The sequence below is a fragment of the Oxyura jamaicensis genome, chromosome 2 (genome assembly GCF_011077185.1).
Source record: "Oxyura jamaicensis isolate SHBP4307 breed ruddy duck chromosome 2, BPBGC_Ojam_1.0, whole genome shotgun sequence".
In the NCBI taxonomy this organism is placed as follows: domain Eukaryota; kingdom Metazoa; phylum Chordata; class Aves; order Anseriformes; family Anatidae; genus Oxyura; species Oxyura jamaicensis.
Window position 1 is genome coordinate 113,782,999 of NC_048894.1, and position 18,529 is coordinate 113,801,527.

The 18,529-nt window shown below is 41.2% G+C and overlaps 1 protein-coding gene across 1 annotated transcript in view; it reads right to left on the reverse strand.

Moving 5' to 3' along the window:
• Nucleotides 1-18,529, reverse strand: part of KLHL14 (kelch like family member 14) — a 64,565-nt gene that overhangs the window by 14,769 nt on the left and 31,267 nt on the right. The window contains 2 exon segments of the mRNA XM_035318809.1: nucleotides 27-105; nucleotides 4,569-4,658. Of these exon segments, the coding sequence (XP_035174700.1) occupies nucleotides 27-105; nucleotides 4,569-4,658 (169 nt within the window).

The following is an 18,529-nucleotide window of genomic DNA, read 5'->3' on the forward strand; positions in this document are numbered from 1 at the left end:
TTGAAAAACACATAGTAGGTTTTTACCTCTCTTGCATGGGTGGAAGTTGTATCCAGCTGTTAAACCTGGGATCGTATCGGCTAACAAAGTTTGTACTGTGTTTTCCTGTAAAGATAGATTATTTTGACACTCAGTTGTTTGTTTCATGTATTTAACATCATGATTGTAATACATATTACATATATTTCACAAGTTGACAGCTTTTATGAAGGGTTCCCCCTTTTACAACAATGTATGATTACGCTATGTGTACAGTAATAATTCAACAAATGGGGCACTACAAGGTTTGAATTAGCAATTGTTAGCAGTAAAAGCAGATAGAGATTATTCTTGCTCTCTGTAATAAGATCTTGAAAATGTGTATTTAAATTTACTTATAGATGCTGTGGAACTTTCACAGCCACAATAAATCACAGCACTAAACAAAATTACTGCCCAAAACAGGGCATCCCCACAGTATTTTTATGGCTAAGGCATTTTCTGTCACAAAACAAATCATAGGGAGAACATGTGCATTTCTTTCTCTTCACTTCACCTCTAGATGAACACGGTAAAAAACATTGTGCAAATAATCAGAAGCTGCATAAGCCATCAGCATGGGGTATGCAGTGTTTGCACTAGATGGCTTACTCTACCATATACTTTCAGTGCAAGTTAGGAGGAGTTACACATGTGCATCGAAGGGGGAATACACTCTTAAGATCCTTATTCCAAGTGTGTTAGCTAAAATATGAAACATGAGCAACATACGCCAGCTAACTAGCTTATCCATGCTGTCAAGCCCAGGAACTGTATTCATGTCTTCACGATATTAAGATTTCATCTTATTTTACATGCAGATTGACATCAAAGCAAGAAAACTGAAGCAAGAGAGTGTACGGCAATTTCCTTTAACACCTGAGACTTCAACAGATGAGGACCTCGGAAAAAGAAACCTTTGTTTATGTAAGTGTGACTAAAAAATTGAATTAGAGGCTTCAAAGGACAGCAGAATAACCCAACTGCATATGTCACAGTTCTACAGATGGTCACTGGGTATTCTACAAGGTGAATATTTTTGCATCAGAAAAGCCTCTGTTGGATTGGCTCGCTTTGCTTGTTTCATTCTACACTTACTTCAGCACGTATAAACAGACCATCAAGATGGCAGAGAAGAAAAAAAATGATACAACTAGAATTTGTATTCATAAACATTTAAGATCATGCTCTACAAGAAAGCAGAGAAAGAAACTGTTGACCACTCTGTCTGGAAGCAAACTCATTCTCTTGCCATGTATAAGCACATTCCAAATCCAGCATGGTACTTATGAGGACCAAACTGCATCATCAGTGCTGCTCAAACACATCTCAAGACATAGGGTGAGAGCCCCAGACACAAAGGGCAGCTGGGCATTTTTCACGGGGTTTAGAGAAGCCCGACTTTGCTCTTGGGGCCTATCTGAATTCCTTATAATGACAATTTAGAAGAACCAGCATTGGTAGCTAGAAATTCAATACACAGTAAAATAGCAGGCAACTGACCGGCTCTGGGTATCACTGTTCAGGACATTTACTAATCTATTTCAACTGTAAAAATCAGTTTACAAAACAATGCAAGTATTAATCAAAAATCTGGACTTCTACGAGATGGTTTTAATGCTGCTATATTTACTGCATCTTCAGAGTTACTCGGGGCTTCAGAGGTCATTGGTTACATGGCAGCCTTTTCATTGGTGTCTCACAAACTTCTAATCTGAGACCACGGCGACCCAACATAGTGTTTGTAATACACATCTTTGCTACAGATATCATGTGTGTAGTAGATTGTTTAGCATGGGGTAGAAGGTGAATATGTTAGCGGGAAGGGAGTGGGAATACAGGATACAGATCTGGTCATTTCACAGGAAGGAAGATGAAATCAAACTAGAACAGGCACAAGGAAGAGCTGTTAGGATGATGGGAAGAACAAAAAGTTTGTCTTATTGTAGGAGACAAAGAACTTGGCTTGTTGCACCCAGCAAAACAAAAGCTGAAAGGGGACAGAAATGCTGTGTGTAATACATGAGAGGAAGAAATATCCAGGAGGGAAAAAACTATTAAGCTAAAGGCCAGCTTTGGCATGAGAACAAGGTGATTTAGACAGTCAAAGAATACATTTTACTGGAAATTAGAATAAGGCTCCTAGTCACTGGGAGCAATTGGATTCTGTAACAGCTTTCCAACAGGAGTAGAAGGGGCTAAAAACACAACTGCTTTTCAAATGGAGCTTAGAAAATTTACAAAATGGGACTATAGGATGTCTGTGATGGCAGGGAAAGGATCTGATTACCTCCTTAAGCTGCCTGGTACAACTGGTTTTATTCCAATCTCATTTTAGAATTCAGTTTAAAAGACAACTGTATCTATTATTTTGCCTTGCTCATCAGTCAGGAAGGCTGCACATTATAAAACACTTGTCAGAATGTAGGAAATGTGAGAAGCAAACAAAAATCAGGATTAGCAAATCAAGGTAATGGGAGAAAAGGAAGCAGATGCTGCTCTGCTCTCTACAAGAAGGTCTCTGCACCCATGCCAAAAAGGTGAAGGGCTCTGAAGGTTATGAAAGTTTGTCCTAAATCCATGCTAGTGTTCTGCAACCTGCTCTCATCAATATTTACTCATTCAGGGATCCCTTGTGACTGAAAAGGAAAAGTCATAGGAGGATGTTAAAAATGAGAAAAAATGTCTCCCATGCTTTCTAGGTTGTCAGGAAGTCAAAGGAGCAGCACGGAGTGTGCCTCGGCACACCTTGTGGTCGACTCAGCTTCTTGAGAATCAGCACAATCCCTAAAGAAATGCGTAATGCTCCTTCCATTGCCCCTATCCCAAAGATAACCCTTTTCACTGAAAAAAAAAAACAACAAACCTACACTTGGCACATTCTCATTCAAGTTGAAATCTTTGAAATGTGTTTGCAAAACAGCTCCAGTTAGGTCCATTTGAAGCCCCTTCTGTACTATGAGGACAGCAGGCAAGGGCCTTTACAGAAATGTAGGTGTGTATGTGTGAGTAGTTTCCATGTAGCTGCAGATTTAGAGCAAATCAGCTTCAGGAAAGAGCTATTCCAGCACAGAATGTAGTTTATAATTTTCAGGTCCACTTTTTATGAGAAGTGGGTTCCATTTCACTTGGGGTTAATCTGTAAATCAGTCAGTGTTGGTAACGCTCCTACCTCTTTCATTCATATCTTCTCTACAGACAAACCACAGCTCTCTGGTATTCACAGATCAAGGAAGCTGTTGGATGTCTGGTGCAAACGTCTTCAGCTCAGGAGTTGACCTAGGCAGCGTCAGAATTAAAAAGCCCAGTCCATCTCTCAAACTGTTGTGCTCAAGTCCTGTGTTATTCACAGGGTATTCACCCCTTATGTCTCTCTGTTAACTTGTGACTCAGTTTCCACATCTTTCAATCGTGGATAATTACACTTCTTTTTTTCTTTCATCCTTCATGTGACATGGCTATTTAATTATAAACTGTCTGGAACAAGGTCTGCCTCTTATTATCTATGCGCCTACCACCAAGCACAACAGGGGCCCTCAGTTGCTGGTTGCGGCTGATACTACTGCTGCTAATTGTCATTAATGATACCGTGCTACCTCCTGCTTAATATAAAGGAGGTTCAAAAAACAGAACTGAAGGGCTCTTCTCCTAAGACATTTAGTGATATTTTTAACCACACCGGAAATATGCTTATAGGGTGGACTGGATTGTTTGTCTCAGGTTTTAGGAAGTGAACAGATGTAACAATTTTCTATAATTTGGTTTAGTGCAGATGCTGAAATGGGGCATTCACAATAAAATATATGCAGTATATGTAATTTCAGCTGGATCCTCTGGTGTTTTAAAGTAAAAATGTGTACCTGCAAGCTGTTTTATGGTTTCTCAGTCATAATTATCTCTGTTACACAGACTGCTACAACTACAACTCTTTCTTCGTGTGCAAGCTTTTTAACAATGTCTTGACAATTTTGTGAATTTTGCAAGGCATGGTATTCTCCTTTTGCTTTGCTCAGAAGCCTGTTAAATTGTTTAATTTCTCTTTGCGGTAAATTTATGAAGTAATCAAATCAAAGAAGGTAGCAGCAGATAATCTATATGAGAAGCTCTTGCACAAGACTAAAAAAAGGACCAGTTTAAGAATCTCAGTCTAGATAATTAACACATTAACAACTTTAGCTGCGAGTATCTGGTTTGAAAATAGAAAGGAAGCATTCATCTACTGCAATTGCATTATTATATTATGACTGGAAGGAGACTGGAAATGAAGGTTAAAATTCTTAACAGCTGCTGCCTGGTGCATGCACTTGAAAGAGTCTGTTCTGCTGCCTGTGGCATTTCTCAAGGGATGTGGGAGCTGATGAATGACGGAGATGTTAATGCTGAAGTACCAGATATTTATTACATCAATGTCTAAAAGTAGCCTTTGGTAGTTCAACAATTAGGCTACAGGTCCTCAAAATCACTTACTAATGACCACATCAGCTGACCTGACAGACGGACAGACACAGGAAGGAAGATGCTGCCCACGCCTTTAAATATTCTATACATACCATTAGGGTTCCATTGGTCTTCTCCTCCAAGCACAAACAAGAAGTTTTCCACTTCCACAACACAATGATGGGCACTGTTGTATGGCATAACTGCAAGCAAAGCAAGAATTCTTTATCACCTCAGGGCTCCAATTCAATAAAAAAAAAAAAAATCAAAGGTACAAAACATAACACTGGCATTAAATCTGTACAAACCAAGGGGGGAATGCATCACCCCAAGCATGTATAGCCAGTGAATTAACAGCAGAAAAAAGCCACTTAACTAGTAATTTCACATTATTTGACCTTGCAGGTAAATTGAGGAAAAAAGCTGGAATTCTAGTCCTTCGGTGCCCCCGAGCCCAACTGTCATATATGTTGCTCTAAAAAGAACTTGTAAAAATGGGTGAAGTTGTCTCATACTTTCCTGAGAATAAGCAGATGCTAGGGATCCTAGTACACTAGGAAACATTTAAAAAACCTCAGCCCAGCTTTATTCTGTTGGTAATGTTTCCACAAGAAGAGTCAGTGTGTTCAGTAGCTTTCTATTACACAGCAATGAACAAGCTGCATTTCCATACAGTTTTAAGTTTTTAAATTAAGGTCCTGCTGATTTAATGCCTTTTCCAAATGTATACGCTTAATTTCCTGTACAATGTCATTAGCAGCACAATCACACATTTTCTATTCATCTAATCAGGAAATCCTTTGTTAACAAAGATCAAAAGTGTGGCATTAGGTTTGCAATATCCTTTTTTTGGGAGGTGTTGGGATTACTATAGACCAACCACAGTTGCAATAATCTATTCTTTTTAATTTACATTTTCCACTGCAACTATTAAAACACAAAAACAAGGGCTTTTGTATACAGAGTATGCAGTTACTGTTGTGCTGTGCCATACAGCACCGTTGTGATGTTGTATGGTAAATGTAAACTTACACAGCATTAGTTATCATACCACACACAGTAGTTTTGGCCAATGACACCAGTAGGAAAAATGATGTCCTTGTTCAGCTCATCATATGGGCACCTTAAATCTAGGTGAGGACAAATGGGGAGGTGATGTGCATGTACAGGCAGGGAACTTATTGCTTGACACGGATCAACAGAGCACTTAGGAAACCAGTGCAGTGGGAAATCAATATGACTCAGGGCCAGCTCTTACTTTGTGCTCTTTTGCCAATGCCAAAAAAAAAAAAAAAGAAAGAAAAAAAAGGCAGCCTATCTCACACTTGGATTATTTTGGGTGATATATCTCTCATTTCATTTGTTTTATTATCTTTTATTTTTCTCAGAATGCAGTTGAGCAGTATAGCATATGCAAATAATAATAAGAAGAAATACGCATAGCTTTGTTATTTAGGACACATTTTCTTAAAGATCAAGTGGGCTCATTTAAGCTTCTTACTGAAGTTTTTGCCAAGGCAATGATGAATAAGTAAGGTTCGTTTTTAGTAAAGGTCGAATATCATTTTCATAGTCTGTGCTCTTACAAGTCACATAAGTGAAGCAATTCTTACATTGAGCAGCCAGGTACAGTGGAAGTTCATTAATTACAGTTATTTGTTACCGGTAAACTTTACATAACTGGGAAGTAATCCTATACTAGGCAGTGCATAAGAATTTACACTACGTATATATTCCTACAGTGGGTTGAAAGAATGAAGAAGATTTTTATCGTACTAGCTCCCTTGCAACATTTCCCTCAGTCTTTAATCTCAAACATTTTCACATCTTGAAATCTCTCTCGAACACTGAATTTGCCTTGATTTTGTGGAAGCTTGGACTACAGAATAAATGTGGGTCTTCCACAAGAAATCTGCTGTCTTCCTTTGATGCCTTCTGGGACCCTTCCTCTCAAGAAGAGGTTCCCCAGGATCAGTCTGCAGCATGTTCAGTTCTTACCTAATCCAATGCTATATTACATTTTCAAATCAGGTCCAAGACAGTGCTTACACCCACAGCCAGGCTCTTCCCTTAGTCAATTTGAAGAGACAGCTTTTATCAAAGACCTGTGTGCAGACAGCACACGTGCATATTTTTCCCATGTTGTGTCTCAATTTTTTGCAGATACTTTTATTTATCTTCCATATTGACACAAACAGGGCCAGCAGAGGAAGAAATTATATTTTAAGCTTTTCTGCTGTTCCCATGCATATAAACTATGCACTAAGACTCTCACACTTACGACGATAATTAAACCTCAAAAACTATGGGCTTAATCCCGGCTCCTACTTAACTTGATGGCAATGTTCCCACTGATATGGGATGGGGCCCAAATGATCTGTACCTCACAGGGAAGCTAAAGGGAAGCTTGCCCAAGGCAGGACGGTAGTATTTGGGCCTGAGATGAAGGGTGACTGTAAGAAAATCCTGCAGACCTTTATCATGACCTCTGTTTCTCACAATGCTTTGGGCAAAACTCTGTTCTCAGTCTCATGAATCTGCCTACCGCCGACGGGTTGGAAGGAGCTGGGCAAAGCAGAGAGGACAGAGCAATGCTGTGAGCACCTAGGAGGGAGTTTCTGCATTGAAATGGTGAAATCGTCAATGGCACAGCCTTTCCCCTTGATCATTTCCAGGGTCCCTCACAATCATGAATTACACACAGCAATCAAAACTATGGGAGTGAACAAGACTGCTATAAAATGAAAGTGCCTGAAAACTTCTGTTGTAAGTCATAATTCTCTATTAACACACATCTGTACAGGATCTACCTTTTCACAGCTACAGTCAAAATGACATGGCAATAAGCATGTGAAATTCAGCTTCTCCTAGTGACAATCTTCACAAACTCCCTGGGCTTGCCAGGGTGTAACAGGCAGAATCTGGCCCACCATGCAGGCTGGCCAGACTGCTGCTTCCATTAATTTTATATGAGCCTTTGTCTGCTGTTTTGCTTTAGTCATGTGAAAATCACATCCTCTCATTTTTCGATTCCCAGCCAGTGGAACACCTGCCTGCCCCGCAAAAAGGGTATTTGAAGAGAAGTTTGTACGCCACGCTCAGACACAGCCCAGTGTGAGTTTTTAGCGTGTCAGTCAGTGAGTTAGAGGGAAAGGGTAAGGAGAAGCTAATCAGGATGAAATGAGATTAAAGGCTGTCTAATTTTACAGCAACTGTGATCCATCAGCCACTGTGAAAGTGACAGTGGAAATGAATGATGGAGACAGACAGGTGGGGCTGTACATTTCACTGATTTATCCTCAAATGCACTGGGCCTTATTTTATTGAGTGAACATGACCGCATTTATCATGACTGTCATCTAAACCCACTTCCCTCCATTTAAAAAGGTCACTTTACTAGGAGGGAGTAGGATAGAGGCACTTTCAAAACAGATTTAAAATTTAATAACACATGTTTATAAAACCCTGTGCAAGAATTCTCAACTTTATTCAAGACCCATTTAAAAGGAAGAAGAGAAGACTATTAAACAGAGGAAAAGATTAAAAAAAAAACAAAACATGGTCATCTGAGAAACACGCTTAGCCACCAAGGTGACAGGCTCCAGAGAATACCTTGAGACAGACAGATATACATGGATTAGCAGGAGCAGGCAGAAACCACCTCTCCTAAGCCCCTGCTCCTCATGCACCTTCCAAAGCTGGAGGCCTGCAGTTGACAAACTTGTGCGTTCCTGAACCAGGAGTAGAAATAAGTGCAAGCAGTCCCAGAAAAGACACCGTCCCCACCAGCCCCCTTCTCACAGCAGCACTCTGCACATAAGGATAGCCTTCCAGGCAAAACCTCCTTGCATACGCCAAACCTTAGTTAATAAAAGGCACCAGATAATGTCCCAGGACCTACTTTCAAAAACAGAGTCTACAACTTAGAGCCACGAAAGAAAACTCTCTCAGCCATAACAGCTGTGAGGTCAGCCAGATGCAATGATGCTCCAAAGGCACCTCCAACTTCTGAATGGTGAATTCAGTGACATACCTCACTTAGCTAACAAACAATAATGTGCACTGTTTGCCTTATCCATTTTTATTTAGTTTCTGCCAACAATTGCACATTTAGGAAATGGCATCTGCTTGTTCTCCATACATTACCCAAGGGGTCACTGATTGCCTCGTCTCCCTACAATTCACCTTCTCACGTCTATCCTCACTGTAACACTAACTAGCAGGGAAGAAGAGAGTACAGCATTTCTTGAGACAGAAAGAAGGATTAGCTCTGGTCCCAGGAGATCTGAAAGTTGTGATACGGTCCACAGCCATTCTCCTGCTCTGCTGGAAACTCCTTTCAGAAACTGTATTTGATTCTTTTGTTCAGAGTTTTTTAAAAAAAAGAAATCCATAGATTTTTCACTGCCCTCAAATGTTCAGCTGCTTGGGATACAGGAGGTGCTGTGATGAAAGCCAGGAAATCTCTTTCTAAACTACTGCAAAGCTGAGTATAGCTCCTTCAAGACTCAGCACACATCAAGAAGTCACGCTTACCATCTCTAATGACCTGTGCAGATGACACAAGAGAAGTGTGTTTCCAGGACCAGGATGTCATTACCAGAAGATATAAGGAAACAATAATGACCTTCCACAATATTAGCTGCCTAACTTGTTGGCAACATAATATTCAACTACTACTGCTTAAAAACTCGGTATTTCCACAGCTCTGCAGCGGGCAGGGTAACATGAGAAGATGTTTCATTCCAGTACAGAAGGCACCTACAAACCCACTTTGGGAGACTGATTTGCTCAGGGCAGAGCCATTTCATTTCCAACCATCTCCCCAAAATGATCGCCAGAGTACAGTTTGTCCAATTATTTGTTGTAAGCAGAGTATCAGATATTGTTTGCCTTGTCTTCAGTTCATAAATCATTTGCACAAAGACTATACATTTACTACTGCATGTTACTTGTTATTACTCACCAAGGGGGTTATATAAATAAATGCTAGAATTCCTCTGAGAATTGCTCACTTCAATTGTTGGTTATTTAATAACTGTGGGGAAAGACTGACCACAATAAGTATGAAATTCTAGCCTCAGTGAACCGACTTTAAGGCATCAGGTCTCACCCACTGGTATTTTCTGCTCAAGAGATAATGAAAAAATATTAAAAGAGGAGAATAATCAAGAGTAAATGGCAAATACCTCTGTTAATGCACCTGTGGTCAAATTGCACTCTGCCATCTTAATTCAAGCAAATAGTTATAAGTATTTCTTCCAGTAACACACCAGAGCCAATCCTGAGTCTGAGCTTAACGCAGTGGAGGAAGCCTGGGACAATCCAACACCAGCCACCAAAAGCAGAAATCCTAACATCATCAGGATGAGGAAGCACTGTGACTCAAAGTCACCTTTTAGGGTAACTAGAAGGAATACCTATGGTCAAGCCATATCACAGAGAGCTCAATAAGTTCAGCTAGACACTTCACAACCTCTTCATACCCATGACAGTTCTGCGCCAACTGAATTCAAACCATCATAGGTAAGATGGGCAGAAGTCAGTCCATCTAGGATACAGCCCCTACTCCAACTGAGGCTGCAAGTAAGCAAAGGTAAAATGCTTCTCAAACCTACCTTCACTTCAAGATAAAATAAGCACGAAGAAAATGTTATCTGAGTAGTTGGGAATACTTGGAACCATTCTCAACACAGTGAATTATATTTCATATTCACAAAGATATTTCATATTATAAAGTTATTCCACATTAGTGAAAGCATTTTTCACTCAAATTTCAGGTTGTTATTTTGATATTTTCTTTGGAATAACACTAGCCAGGCTTCTTCAGTGGGGTTCTCAGTTTAATGGTTTTAATAGTCTAAATTTTTCTTATGGAAGCATCTAAAACAAGACACATAAATTCATACTGAAGAACCACATCAGGCAAACATAGCATCTTGAATAGCTGGCATGCACAGCTCCCAACAAAATAGATTGCTTTAAAGTTACCTGGATGCAAGTTCTGGGCACAGACCCGCCTACTTCCACTGAGTGAAATTCACCCTATGACAGAAAGGTTTACTGGGTTTTCAGCAGCACATATATTTGATTGTTTGGAACAGCAAGTTTTATCCATATATTCTGAAAGCTGCAAGCACATATTTGTATTTCATTTGAATAATAAAGTTAAGCTGCCTACTTGCATCAACACCGTCTGGAGAAAGTAGGAAAATACTGCACTTCCACCTTAGTAACTGTTCCTGTACCAAAGTCCTTACCCACTCCTCTCTGTGCAGCATTTCCCAAACACGTGCAGAGGCAGTGCCCCTCTGCTCCCTCGGAATGAAGTACATCCTGCAGCAGGATGAGGCATCCGAGAGGCACACGTAAACCAATACACCACACTTGTCATGAAGTGTAGCGGTGGGATATAACGTACAGTCCTGCGGGAACGTTAAAAATGACAGTTTTAGGAACCATGAGCGGTTCCTCTTGCTTTGTTATCCCCTACTTACGCACCGACCTGCTGAAGGCTGCCGTGGCCACCCAGGTCCCCTCACTGACTCAGGCAGCCTGGCGGCAGGCTGTTTATCACACGACACTTTTTGTCCACCACGATGAGTTATGCAATGTTACCTCAGTGACGGTTGTTCCCCAATAGAATATGCTGTGTACTTACTCAGGCCTGGATTTATGGTCTCTGAAGTAGAGCCCAACATATATTACTGGGGAATGACATCTCGTCACATTGTAATAGTCTCATGATGAAACATTCATGTGTGACATTTCGCACAACAAAATCTCCTCATGGAGGAAATGATGAATAGTCCCTAATGGGATAAAACCACAGCAGAGTTTCCAGAAAGCTCCAGAAAGAAATACTGTTTTGTCCCAGTGGAAGCTTTCAGATCCTCCAACATAGCTGCTCAAGGACATGCACTCACTTTTCTAGCAGTGCCACAGGAAGAAAGACCTTGACCAGGAGTGGTAGCTTTAATGCCCAACTGCTTGTGTCCAGTTGCATCTGTTTGTGACTCAATTTCTATCTGACCTTGAGATACATACATTCTCCTAGTTTCCTCTGAAGGTGTTGTTAGGAGCTCAGAACAACCACAAACACTCCTAGTGTTTTCCTAGGGGGGTCCTGTCAGTGCTGTTCGTAGACCTATGTCTTTAAAGGAACCCATTACATGCAGCAAGACCTTACTCAGCCCCCACTGCCCCAAAAGTCAAATCTTTCACAATTTTCTCTCTCTATCTCAGTATCTCCTATCCTATTCTCCACTTACTTTCTATTAACACATTTTCTAGAAGAACCTACATGTTCCTCTTTCTGCTAAACTGTTAAAACTGAAATCTTTTTTCTGTTAAAACTTTTTTCTGTTAAAACTGAAATCTTCAGAACAGCACTGCTAGGAATTTTGGGAAGTCAGATACCTACAGTTATCTGAAGCAATGTGTGAAATTCTCAACTTCCCGCATGCCCAAGCACAGTATGCAGAAGCGGAAACATCTTCGTAGCTTCAAGTTGATGTATCTAGGCTGCTTAAAAAAGTTCAGGAATCCCTGCCAGCAGCCCACAGGAATGCTCTGAGTTCATTTTTAATGGGCCAACCACTCAGACAACATACTGTTAGGGTGCTGAGGGCACCAATTGGACTTACTGTCCCTAAACAGCCTGGGGTCTCCACCACCATGGCTGCCCATGGGCTGAGGAGCCCCACTTCAACTCAGGTCTGGGCACCCAGATCTGACCTGAGCCTCACAGTCAGTGTCTTTGCTTCCAGTCTGCTGGATGGACCTCAGACCTATGCTGTAGGTAGCCTGTGTCCTGAATAGAGCCTGTGTAGGTACGCGGTAGCCTGTTTCCAGTCCCATGTTTAGCCTTGTCTCCTGGGTGGACTTTGGGCTCATGTTGTGGCCTGTCCTCATGGAGCCACCAGCCCTTGCTGCACCCTGACACATATCCCCTAAGCAGAAGTCTCCCGGTATGAGCAAGGGCTGAAGCACAGATCTTCCTCTGATTCTGCACATCCCTACTCACACCATGAGAAAAAAAGGCCCTGGAAGAACCTAACATTCTCCTCCTCCTCAAAATCAGGTTCAAACACCAGGAAATGAGTGTCTTACTGTTGATACTTTTTCACGTCAGTCAGAAATAAATATAATTTTTAATATTCTTCTTGCTCAGGATGGATAAAAGAGCCCACTCTAAATTGTATTTAATACAGAATGACATACAGGAATCAGCCCACCTTCAGAGAACATGAAAGACTTTTCTCCAACAGAAAACAGGTAGAAATGTTGTTCTCCTAGACCTCTCCCTCGAGATGGGGTCCAAAGGATGGCAAAATGCCAGACCCATGGATAATTCAGAGAAAGAAATTTGATGTGGGTCGCAAATTCACTTAGATAAAATTGGCTAAGTCCACTTATTTTGTAAAAGAGAAGATGAAACGAGAATGTATATCTGAAAAAATCCATGAACAGATTTGGACTAAATTTATATTAACTTTATTTTGCTTTCTATAATAACTGCACTGTTTAACATTTTCAGAAAAACTGCTATAAAAACATGTTGTGATGCCTAATCATGAAGATTAGAAAAATTCATTGCATATAAGCATTCATTCCAGAAATTGTGCTCTGTCACCTCAAAGACTCTGTATGGATTTAGAAAGCCTCCAGTCAGGAAACAAGCAAAACAAGGTTTCTTAAAATTAAATACCAAGGCTGACTATCACAGCACAAGTAGCTGCTATTTAAATCAAGTGGTGTCAAAATTCATGGACTGAACCATGTTCACATAGAATCTCCAATAATTCACAAATCACACACTGGTGCGTGGTCATGGACTGTTGACAAATAGGATAAAAGGTTAGGTTAATTTAAATCACTGACCATGCTGGGACTGCAGGATTGGACACACACAGTATAGTAAATTAAAGTCATTTGCTGTGATTAATCACAAATACTTGACAAATACATAGCTAAGGATCCTCAAATGGCTTACATTCCTTGTTGAAGAAGCTCATTTTGCAAACTTGTTCATAAAATGATGATTTTAGTTAGTCCGGTGAAGGGAAGCAACGACTGAGACACAGAGACTGCAGGAATGAAACCAGGACTCACTCGCTGGTAACCATGGCTTGGACTAGGTGCTGGCAGAGACTCAGATGAAACTCAAGAAATGAATGAAACTGAAAAGAACAGAAAGGGAAGGGAGAAATCAGGTTGGAGGGGATGTGGCAAAAGGGACCAGGACTAAAAAGAAGAGAAAGCACATCTGCAAGCACAGCTGCAGATACTGATCCTGGACTTCTGACCCTCCTCTGTTGTCATCAACTCTTGGTGAAAACTTGTGTTGTTTGCACTCTCTCGTTCCCAGGGCACATAGCCTCCACTGTCATTGGTAACAGCCTCAAATGAGAAATCAGAGATGTGTACAGCACATCTACAAAACCAGTCTATAGGATGCACCTTTTTCTCAGCATACGCTGAAAAGGCAGTTTCACCTTCAGGTCTATATGCATGCTGAGGAGATGTGGAGCAGTCAAGTTACAGACTACCATTATGAGAGGCTGCAGTGCATATTTATTCCAGTACCTCTTTATTTATGCTGATAAAGTCCTTTAGGAGCTAACTGTGATACTTCCCAATTGTCCATCTTGCTGAAGGCTCAGTCCCACAAACACCAGAGACCTGCAGAAGCTGCCACCAGGCAGAAATATTCCTGTCCTCTCTTGTACCCAGACCCCACGTACTGTACCACTCCTCATGATGGTTAATGCATGTATGCAGCTAAGCAGTAGACAAGCAGGTAACCACATTGTTTTATTAGGGTGCATTGAGTTTAACCCAGATCTGTTTGCCAATAAGCTTCCCTGTCTGGCCTGACGAACTGGACAAGGGAGCGATGGAGCAGGAGTGAGGCCATGAGAAGAAGGGAAGGACAGAAGTATGTGAAACTACAGCTTTAGCACACAATACCAAACCTTTCAAATGGACCTCATCCAGCATTGTTGTGGTCCTGCCCTTCTCACAGCCCAGTCAATCTAAGGCTTTCTTCAAGTCAGCACAGTTTCTCCTTGGCGCCCCTCAGTGAGCCCTTTCTAAGCAATAATCTGGTAGAAAAATATCCCAGAAAACAAGAGTGTATATTTTCATTTTGGTTTAATGCCCTAAGCAGGCTCACCCAGGAGTCAAACAAGTTCTAGCACTGACATGGAGGAGACAGGATCACGGGATGGGGTTTGAGTGCAAAGAAACTTGAAACAGCAACAGCTTTGTCTACCATATAACCACAGCCCCTGTGCAAGCGATGGGTCTGCCCTATGAATGCACCAGCTAATGATGAAAAAGACTTCTGACTAGAAGATGCTGCTTCACTTCTGAAGGGATGGGACCATGACCCTGCCATTGCCACATATTCTTACTGAAGTGCTAGACAAGTCCCTTAAGTGGAGTTTTCCCACAGACACCTGCTTCGCCTCTTCTGAGAATATCCACTACATGAGTCTGATCCTTGTGTCTCATATGCTATGGCACTCTGTGAAGTAGGTGAGAGAGGCGACTGGGAAAGCAAGGTCTGAGGAGGTCTTGAAATGTGCCCCCAAAATAATGGATACGTTTGAATTGGAAGTCAGTGCACCTCTGTTCCTTATCTGCAAAATGGGAACAGCGACAGACTATACAAAGAGGATGATGCCAAAATACAGTAACAAGTGCCAGTGAAGGAGTCAGACCCTGTTGTTGTGAACACTGGGAAGGAAACCTTGGGAAAAAAAAATAAATAAATAAATCTGTCTTCAGAAGATTTTAGTTGCATGTGATAGACTGGGTCTACTTGCTGAACAACATAGAAGAAACACTGTGAGCAGAAACTCAGCACGGTCCCTTCTGTGCACTGATACATGACCAAGAATACAGTGTGTTATTAGCAGAGATTGTATCTTAATGCTTATGCAAACAGAGGCTGAATTAAGGTTGCAGAAACTGCTTAATTCTCACATTTCCTAACTCCAGAGGGCTCGATGTCACCAGCTTTCTGATGTTCTTTTCAAGCGACCTGTGCTCAGCTCATGTCATTTGTGTGTGATACACCCTTGGTTTGACAGGCAGCTGACTCCTTCTGTATCCTGCAGCGACTCCAGCTTTTCTGGGTACCCACCTAAGTGCCTACCTAGTTCATGGCATGAGTTGCTGGAGCCCTTCTCCTGTCACATTGCTTTCTTGCCTCCTTTCAGGCCGGCAGTTGTATGCTAAGCCACTAGATGGTGTGCACTGTTCTCGCCTTCCCCCTCCCCCTGGGAAAGCATTTCCATCATATTTTGGCTTTAGGTTTTACAGCCAACCAAAAACAAAGAGGTGAAACACAGCACAAAAAAAGACATAGCCAGCTTCCTCCCAAGCAGTTAACTTCTGTTTGTTCCTCGTGTTCATTGTGAAAGGGAAGAAATCAAATGGAGTACAGACAAAAAAAAAACAAATGCTTTGCGCATCGATCCTGATAGATGCTGAGCCCCTCCACTGCCACTGGCTGCAATGGGCACTGGGAGTGCTCAGCAGCACTCAGGCTTTGGCACAGTTATCAGTCATACCTGCTTTGCCTCGTCTTGTCTCAGCTCCCCGAACCCAGACTGCATGAGAATCAGTCAGCGATTTCTCTGGCAGTCCACACACATCTGCTTTTCTACTCCACACACCAGTCCCAGTGAAATATAGCAGGCACAGTTCCCTTCCCTGCCAGTACACCGCCAAATCTCTCTCCCTCTCTCTCTCTTTTAATAATGATCTGGAAGCCGCGTAAAACAACATGCTTGCTTTTGACAAAGAGAGTGCTTCCTCATTATAAGAGTAAGGAAGGAGAAAGAGGCTGTAAAGGAGACTGAGACAAAATAAATAAATAAATAAATAAAAAATAAAAAAAAATGTAACCTGCTGAATTGCTGGGAAAAAGAACACAAAACTCACCCCTTTCCAATCAAACATGGACCTGTCCTCCAGGTTAATCCCAAACTGGATTGCACAAAGGATTGCCATAATACACCTATCCTCTCACCTCCCTTAAGAACATTTGTGCTAAGGCACTCAAAAGCTGAAGTGTGCCTGTTCCATAAAGAAGGTGGAAAAGGAATGGTATTTTCTTGCGCACGCACTGAAAATGCAGGTATCCTGGATCCCACATCCAGCACCAGCCCTGAAAGTTCCTGCAGACTCCTCTCCTACATGGTCAAGAGAAGATGAGCAAAAACGCCACAATTATTTTGAAGCCAGTCTTCTCTTTTTCTTCCTCTTCCCACTCAGCAGAGGAAGGCTACATGTACCAGAGGGCAGCTGCTGGGGATCCCTACCACAGAGCTGCAGTAGGGCTGGGGGTAAGCACACCCTCAGTTCTTCTCTTTATCCCACTGATAGGATAACTTGCCTTTTGCATCCTGGCACAGCTGGCCCTGTGCTGTCCCATGCTAGGGTCTCAAAAGCAATCTTGAAAGAGCCACACATATGTGTACACCCACATAGCACTTTAAGAGCAGGATTGCACCTCAGCTGTGTCCTGGGATACATGCATGAGAAGATTTGTGCTGTCCAACAGTATGTTCTCTTCCACATGCCCTGCAAGTGAAAACTCAACTCAAGCTGCATCCCTGATGAATTTGGATTTTTACAAAGAGGAACAGATGAAACAGATGAAAAATGGGGCAGAAGAAGAACCACAAAGGAAATACAATAAAAAAGTGCACTTGAGTTATTTTATTTTAATTCATTGCAAAAGCACTGACAAAATGCACACGCATCATTATCAGATGTTAAAGCAGACTGACCCTGAGCAGCCTGCAGTTCTCCCATGAATTACTAAAAAAAGAATATAATCCCAAATACTGTGCACTTGGGATTATATGTTCACATGGACATTGGTCCATATCTGGCTAAAATAATTATTTTTACAAAAATTAGGTTACCACTGATACAAATGGTTTTCATTCGTCTTACAGAGTATAACAAGACGATCAGTGCAACTGCTTTGGATTAGCACAATGCTTGTGAAAGTCAGCACTTATCAGCTGAACTGCAATAATTGCTTCTAGACTCTAACAATTAGAAAAAGACACTAGCTTAAACTACCTTAAAGCTCTGATTAGATTGTTTAAAAGAGCACATTTTACCTTACATTTGTAACTACCTAGGAGCATGACCACTAACAGGCATTGTGGCTCAACTGGTGGCTGCTACCTTGAAGAAAAATAGTAGGTGAGATGGATCTCCTGCAATCCTTTGACAGCAATAATATTACAAAGGATTTAGACTCAGAAAAAATCCACAGATAACAAACAAGCAGTAATAGCAAATACTGTGAAAACGAGCTAGTGAAATCAGCCAGTTTACAGCATTCCTCATGCCAGTGTACAGCATTTGTACCACGCAAAACCACTGGAATTTTACACTGACTAACATATCCCAAGAAACAATTACAAAAAATCTGAGCAATTACAAAAGCCCATTTGGGACTCTTGCTGAGATCAATGTCACTGGAGGTTCAAAATACATTTTTTTTCCTATGGCAGTACCTAGGGTGTATACAGTTTTGATAAACATGATTAATACACATTCTTGCATTTTTTTTTTTTTTCTCCAAATCACATTACAAATCTTGTGGGCTTAATTATTTGCTCTTTACTCTATGGTACAAGTGCTGATAACTCAAAACATTTTCAAAAATTACAGCCCAGACCACTAAATGCAGGACACTACAGATGCTTGATACCCCTTCAATTTACTTTCAATTTACTTTTAATTTTCAACCGTAAGATCAAAACCTCCCATTTCAAAAACAATCAGTTGAATTGCAAAGCTTTGTCTTAATACACTAAATGTGCAAGATCAGAGATAAAATTGTTAGCAATGTTGCTAATTTAACTCAGCTGCAACTTCCTTTTAAATAATCAGAATTAGGCTCTCAGGCTTTATTTAGACTCATGACAAAGGGCAGTGTTATTGTTGCTCTGCAAGGGGATGCTTCCAGGGTAGAACTGTGAGTACTGAAATTGTTAAGTTATAGCTTATCTGAAGAAATTCTGTGTTACTGACTTAG